General features: G+C 39.8%; 1 protein-coding gene across 2 annotated transcripts; it reads left to right on the forward strand.

Annotated features, from left to right (window-relative positions):
- The first annotated feature begins 388 nt into the window (after positions 1–388).
- Positions 389–6745, forward strand: fam210ab (family with sequence similarity 210 member Ab). 2 transcript variants are annotated; one of them, XM_042490724.1, is made up of 5 exons: positions 389–515; positions 1208–1242; positions 2995–3464; positions 3906–4017; positions 5513–6745. In XM_042490724.1, exons 3-5 carry the CDS (start codon positions 3040–3042, stop codon positions 5825–5827), a joined length of 852 nt encoding a protein of 283 aa, XP_042346658.1. In that variant the 5' UTR covers positions 389–515; positions 1208–1242; positions 2995–3039; the 3' UTR covers positions 5828–6745. The 2 variants fall into 2 exon arrangements, with proteins under 2 accessions (XP_042346658.1, XP_042346659.1); XM_042490725.1 differs by lacking the exon at positions 1208–1242.
- Positions 6746–7187: the final 442 nt, after the last annotated feature.

A 7187-nucleotide genomic window follows, 5' to 3' on the forward strand; every position in this document is an offset into this window, starting at 1 on the left:
ATTTAATCCCACCCCTTCTCTGTAGGTCATTAAATTTTAATTGACCAGCTTCCTTATTCATTTAAACCTATGCTATAAATACTTAAATATATACCTAAATCCACATACTCAAAATCAAATATCGACGATTTTTCATAATTATTTACCCAAAATAAATTCAATTAATAAGAATATGTCGAGTATAAAGATATATTTGAAGGTCGTCAGTGGCACACTAATACAGAGTGAAAATATACCACTGGCCAGGTTCCTATCTCTGTAAGAAGTTGACTTTGCGCTACGCAGCCTGGGAAATGAATTTCTTGCACGTCTCAGAGCGTTACGCAGCCGGACCAATCCGAACTACATTTCCCTTGTGTCCTTGCGCGATCGGGGTTACATGCGGTTCTCCACGCAGTCTGTGCTGCGGCAGCGACAAATGTGGTCCTTGAACGACTCATAGCCCAGGCATATTCGCATGGCCCTCAGGATTAAGGGGTGCAGTTTTGGCTCAACCTCTACACGCAACTTCCGACGTAAGTGTACCAGCTTTCTATGTCCTGTTTTAGTTGGTTATACTTATATGGTGAAAACTTGTTTTCCTGCCTGTGAGAGATAGCAGTGCAGCTAGCTAACAGCTAGCTAGCCAACGTTAACGTCAGACGTTGGAAGCCAAAGTTGGCAGCAGTTCAGAGTCTGGCCTTAACAAGGCTGTCTGCCAGGCAGTGTCTAAAGAAGATGTGTGCTTTAATAAGATAAAAGCCTGTTTACTTCGCTTCCCGCTGGACAGTGGCCTAGCGATACAGGAACTAAAAGCTGCCGCCTGCTTGTCCTCCAGACAAAACTGGCCAATGTCAACTAGCCCAAAATAGATGCATGTGTAAAGCTAACATGAATATAGCTGTAAACTTCCGGTCGGTACTTCTGAAGCAGGTGACATTCCTGCTGCTGCTCTCCTACAGTTTAATTTGAGTACTCTTATTGTGAAGATGAGTGTCACGGCTTCCTGTCTTATTGCGGTGAATTCGCAGAGCTCTTGCAGTAGTTTGGCTAGCTGCTAGTAGGTGAAGTTTTGTAACGTAACCGTAACTCTTAAGTAACTGTGAAGTAACAGCCAGTTAACGCTAACTTTACCTTTTTTTTTAAAACGTAGTTTGAGTTTAGTTTTTGAGACGTACACTCTTGGTCTTCGTGCATGAGACTCACCCACTCGTTTGTTTATCTTCAGGTGCTGCTTTTATGGTTGCGCAATCATAACGCAAGGTATGTCCTTAATCTGTCATAACGTGTAATCAGTGACTGAAAGATGAGATAACGCAGGAAATAATTTAGGTCATGGTTAGTTTGCTCAGTGAATTGTTTAAGATTAGAGTAAACTTGGTGGTTTCAGTAACGTTACTACTAAAATGGAGAAGCGAGCTTTACTATATGATAGTCACGTGTATGTTACTATTAGTATGTTTAAAAAATGCTTTGAAACTGAGAGAACAAAAGTGTAAGAAACAATAGTCTGATTATGATAAAAGGAGAAATGACTTATGAATCGCTCACTAGATTCAATTTTATTTATATAGCACCTTTCAGACAAATCAAATGCAGTTCAAAGTGCTGGATAGTTTGACTGAAGAAACAAAAACAGCATATGAAAATGCTGACAAATGGATCATAAAAAAATGGAGTAAGTACACACCTTTTTTTTGTACTTAAAGTTTTTTTTGGTGACATCTTGGAAGACATATTATACTATGATTTTTTTGTCATATTTTTAATGACATACCACTGTATACTATACTATGACTTTTTTGTCACATTTTGGATGATATACTTAACGCTGACTTTTTTTTGGTGAAATTTTTAGTTTTTTTTTAGGATAGGTATTTAGTTTACATTTAAAAGTCAATACTTTCAGTTTCTCTTAGATCCTCTGGCAGGCTGTTCCAACATTTTGGGGCGTAATGCTTAAAGCAGAATCACCAAATGTTTTGGTTCTACATTGTAGAACCGCTAAAAAAGAGGAGTCAGAGGATCTGAGGGGGCCTTCTTGGTTCATTAACTAAAAGCATGTTCTAAATATGTTGAAGATGTAGTTTCCTCTAGTATGCAGTCCAGTTTTAGAAGTTACCAGATAACCATTACTCTAAATAGTCAGCAAAGTAATGTCGGTTTTTCATTTAGGGGGAAACTACTGAAATATGTTGAGCATAATTACATGAATATAATCTCAGCAACATTGAGTCCATATTTTTCACATTTTCTGAATTTCTACTTGAACTTGGAGTGCCTACATGTTTGTGCTCCACTGATTTTGCAATGGGGGTCATGCAGTGGTCAGTATTTCACAGTTATTTTAGTGATTTAGACCAACAGAAGAGACTGCATGTATATCACATGTGTTTGAAAGTCTAATCAAGATTATCTGATGTTCCTTTTGTTGCAAGAAACTAAAAGCTTCAACTGTAATTTTTGCCAGGTTATGTAGGAAAGATCACAGGTGGAAGTTGGTCAAAAACAGTTGCTAAAATACATTTAAATTGTAAATTTTGGTGCTTCAGTCCAAAAAGTTATGTCAAATTTGAGTCCTAGACATGAAAACTGAAAAAAAAAAATCTGCCTGTACAGGATTTAGCTTTAGTTTGTCCTATAGTCAGTCCCCGAGTCTACCGACAAAAACATTCAGCAAAAATAAATAATGCTTTATACACAAATATATTTGTTCGAGCTTCTCAAATGTCAATATTTGACGGTTTTCTTGATCTTCCATGATAATAACCTAAATACTTTAGGTTTTGGGTGCTTAGTGAGCCAAAGCAAACATGTTTAAAGATGTTACATCAAACTCAGAACTTGTGATAGATAATTCATATTTTCTTTCATTTGCTTGTACAAGTTTAAGACTAAATACCAAAGTACCAGTAACTGAGTGAAATAACTAATAGACATAGAAAAGAACTGTCAGTTGCCGCACTGAAAAAGATCTTGATGCATAGATTTGCCTTTTTGTTACCCATCCCACAGTCTGTGGTTGAACGTCACAGCAGCAGAGAGGCGGAGGGGAGGAGGATGATAATGCAGCGCTTCCTAACTCATCGGACACTGCTGCGGGTAGCAGCGGCACGCCCAATACTGGCGGGGGTCACCATCCCAGAGCCACCAGTAGCCTTTTGCTGCTGTGTCCTCCGCCTGTCACCATCACCTCCCACAGGTCGGCTCTGGCTGTCAACCACAGCAACTAGCAAGGCAGCACATCAGCCAAAACACCAACCACCACAAGATGAACCGCAGTCCAGCTCTGCACCTCAGACACTGGAGTCCCAGAAAGGGGAAGCAAGGCCTGATGCTGTAGAGGTGGACCCCCTGCAGGACAAGTCCATTGGTCTGGTCCAGAGGTTTAAGAGAACCTTCAAACAGTATGGGAAGGTGATGATCCCTGTGCATCTCGTGACGTCCTCAGTCTGGTTTGGAACCTTCTATTATGCTGCTATGAAGTGAGTTATTATAAATCAGATTGACATTTATTCCTAAAATGTATTTATGTCTAGCTGAAGAAAGACAGACTGCTGTACGATCTTAAATCTGGTTTTACCATCTCCTGCCAATCATCATAGAATTTCTTTGTCCTAAATGTTAACAAGTCATGTTATAAATGCAGTGCTATACACATAAAGCTGAAAACACATCAATGAAGGTGTTAATATTGACATTTCTTTCCAAACTTATAAAAATCAGCATTTCATGGATTGAAAATGTCTTAACGTACTCCCTTCTGTTTCAAATCTGAAACCATGCAAGGCCAGTGCTGACTTGGAGTCAGCCACTTGGGACTTACTTCTGTCATAATATTCTCACTATAATATATATATATATATATAAATGTTACTGGATGGCAGCTAATCAAAATCTTTTCTCTCTGTTTTTTCTTCTCCCAGAGGTGTGAATGTAGTGCCCTTCCTGGAGATGATTGGTCTACCAGAGTCACTGGTTGGCCTTTTGAGAGACTCCTCAAGTGGCTACGCTCTGACTGCGTACGCCATGTACAAGGTAATAAAATCCAGGATCCTCCGGGATATATTATGCCTCCATGCTGGCAAAAGCTGTATCCGGATGCATTACTTTTTTTGGTTGTCCGTCTCAGGCTTGTGAATGCCATATCTCAAGAAGGCCTTGAGGGAATTTCCTTAAATTTGGCATAAACGTCCACCTTGACTCACTAGCTGCTTTTACCATGAGATCGTGCTATGGGTCCCCCCCTTTATACCTGCACTTTTACACAGAACCAACCGTCAGCAGCATCATTCCACCTCAGTATGTACTTATACACCGCATCGCGGCATCCCATGATCAAAGGAGGCATGACGGGTGTGACATAAAAAGTTTTCATCGACAGTGCTTTCTAAACAGTAACAAAGGCATAACACGTCAATAACAATCATTCATTTTCTGTGTTATATGGCGGCTGAACTGGTCCTCTGCTCAGAGGGAAGGAGCTACTGAATTTTATTGTTGTCCCAGTTTGCGGACATTTACGACTGCTGTTCTTCTTCTTTGAATCAGCCACTATGCTACCAGTTGCTTTTTAAATCTCCCCTGATGGGGGATGCACACATAAACATGTTGTCAAAACATCACACTTTGGCTGCCCATAGTCACGCCTTTCTGGCTTTACGTTTTACACAGACCTCGTTTAGGCGCTGTTACTACCTCTGTTCTCGGAGCAGAGAGACCCCTCTAGTCCGTCCTCTTCGCAGTTTGACGTTTTATACAGAACAAGGCAGGGCAGCATAGTGGTGTTATATTACTGTCCTGAAACGGCAGTGTAAATGCAGCTAATGAGGAACTGACTAGAATTTGGTGACTGAAGGTTAAAGATCAAGGTCAATGACCTCACAAAACATGTTTTTGGCTATAACTCAAGAACTTTTGTGTAATTTTGACAAATTTTCACACAAATGTCTAATAGAATAAAATAATGACATGGTGACATTTTATATCTCAAAGGTCGACTTCACTGTGACGTCATAATGTGCTGAAAAAACACTCTTCTGGCTACTGTTCAACGCCATAAAAAGGGGAGACATTTGGTTGGATACTGAATTAGTGACTCTTGAAACTGCTGATTTTATAGATCTGTGCTGCCGGGCGGGAGATGTGCGTGATCATTTTTTAGAATATGTATCTTCTTTGCAGCAGCATTTATATTTGAAGCATTGACATCTGTCATGGCGACATATGAGTCTGGACAGACATGGATGTAACTACAGCTGACACTTGACTGGTTTGCAGAGGTTAACAACCATTAGGTGGTAATTCTCGGTGAACATTTAACATTTTTACTCATTGATCAGGATACAAACATTGTGTTATTAAAACATTCACACTGTCATATTTCCTGAGCTGTTAGCCACCTTAGATTAAGATGCGTCTCATTTCCTCATTTTGCATGTAAACAGCAGATACTTTTTATCTAACAAGAGATTTTCTGAGTGATGGATTCAGGTGTTTGTTTCGCTCTGCTGCTTACTTTGTTTCCCCACAGATCGCAACCCCTGCCAGATACACGGTGACTCTGGGCGGCACGTCACTATCTGTTCAGTATCTCCGCAAGCACGGCTACTTATCCACACCACCGCCGGTCACAGAATACATCCAGGACAAAATGGAGGAGACAAAGGAGAAACTGACTGAAAAGATGGAGGAGACGAAGGAGAGATTCTCAGAGAAAATGGAGGAGACAAAAGAACGCTTCTCTGAGAAAATGGAAGAGACTAAAGACAAGCTTTCTGAGAAGCTGCAGGAAACCAAAGACAGAGTCTCAGAGAGAAAAGCGTTTTTTAGAAAGAAAAGCGATTAGCGGATCCAGTTTACAGATGCCTCCTCTGGATAAATTATCCTTTTTTGATCTCAAGTAATCAGTGGGTTTGGGGCAAGTAAAAGATGGCACTTATGAGACTGTTCAGAAAGAAGAGAGAGACTTTATCCTGTCCTTGTCCTAAAATTTCACCTTTCACATCTCAGTTATCTGCTGTTGTCTGTTTAAGTGTCAAATTCAAGCTCCTAATTGTCCAACTCTGCTACGATGTAAGTTTAGACTAGACAGCAGCTTAGCAGACTCCTGGCAATGCTACGGTCTGGCTCTGTCATCTCAGACTGGATTTACACTGGCTCATGCTATCCCGACTATAAAAACACACATCACATAAACACATGAAAAAATAGGTCTGGGTTTCAAAGGGTTGAAAAAAATCAATTTGTCAAGTATAAAAACAGCAGCCATGAAAGATTATATGGGAGAGAATAATGCCGATTCCCCTGGTTAAGAAAATAAAAGTTGAAGCTCATGGTTACCTGTGTTTGATCGTCCATTAAAGCCTTTGTGGAAGGCTGGGTACCATCTTGTGTCTTTTCTAATGTACCGAGAAAGAAATTAAGTTTTCTAATGTATTTTTATCCTTAAGCCCAAGCTAATATATTATTTTGATGTCTGTACTACTTCATGGGTTGACTGAAAGTTGTGTATGAAAGTCAAATTGTCAAAGTTGCTTTTGGAGCAGAAAAGGAACAGTACATGTCAGTTAACGTGTTGATCAGTCCTACATGTAAACATGTGCAGCAGCAGTAAGCACACTGTGGAGTACATGGGTGTAAAGTGTCGACAGTGTGCCTGATGAAATGTCTTGGGAATTTGTGTATTAAATACACAAGTGTTCTTGTCAGTAATTCAAACAGATGTCTGATTAAAATTGCAACGAATAAAATGAAATGCAAATCACCAACGTGTACGCTGTATGTATAGGCCGTGTGAGTTGGAACAACCAATGAAAACTGTGTTTGAACTTTAAATGAGACTATAACTTTTTTTTCATGAAAAGATAACATAAGCGAATGCTGCACTTAAAAAAAGTTAAATTTATAATCGAAAGTCAGTTTATTCAACTGAATACACTGATAGTGAGTGACACGCCGATGAGTTGGTGTGTCAAATTCTACCGGTTGAAAAGAGAGGATGGAGTATTGCACTCAATAGTCTAATACATCTTGTCATTAAAAGTCCTTGATTACAGTGGTTCTGCTCAGAACTGGTGGCTGCATTGCTAGACCGCACAAATGTCCAACAATCCTGAACAGGAGTGATCTGAGGACCAGAGCTAATTTAGCGGGAAAGGACTACCATTTATCGGCAGAAATGGAATATAAGAAAGTAGAGTAAAATT

The sequence above is a fragment of the Plectropomus leopardus genome, chromosome 7, assembly GCF_008729295.1.
Source record: "Plectropomus leopardus isolate mb chromosome 7, YSFRI_Pleo_2.0, whole genome shotgun sequence".
Lineage (NCBI taxonomy): Eukaryota > Metazoa > Chordata > Actinopteri > Perciformes > Serranidae > Plectropomus > Plectropomus leopardus.

Excerpts from the sequence above, each read along its gene's own strand:
- fam210ab (XM_042490724.1), top strand. The coding sequence starts at position 3,040 with ATGATAATGCAGCGCTTCCTAACTCATCGGACACTGCTGCGGGTAGCA. Across the intron at positions 3,465-3,905 it reads TTCTATTATGCTGCTATGAA|AGGTGTGAATGTAGTGCCCT; the intron begins GTGAGTTATTAT and ends TTCTTCTCCCAG. Across the intron at positions 4,018-5,512 it reads CTGCGTACGCCATGTACAAG|ATCGCAACCCCTGCCAGATA; the intron begins GTAATAAAATCC and ends GTTTCCCCACAG.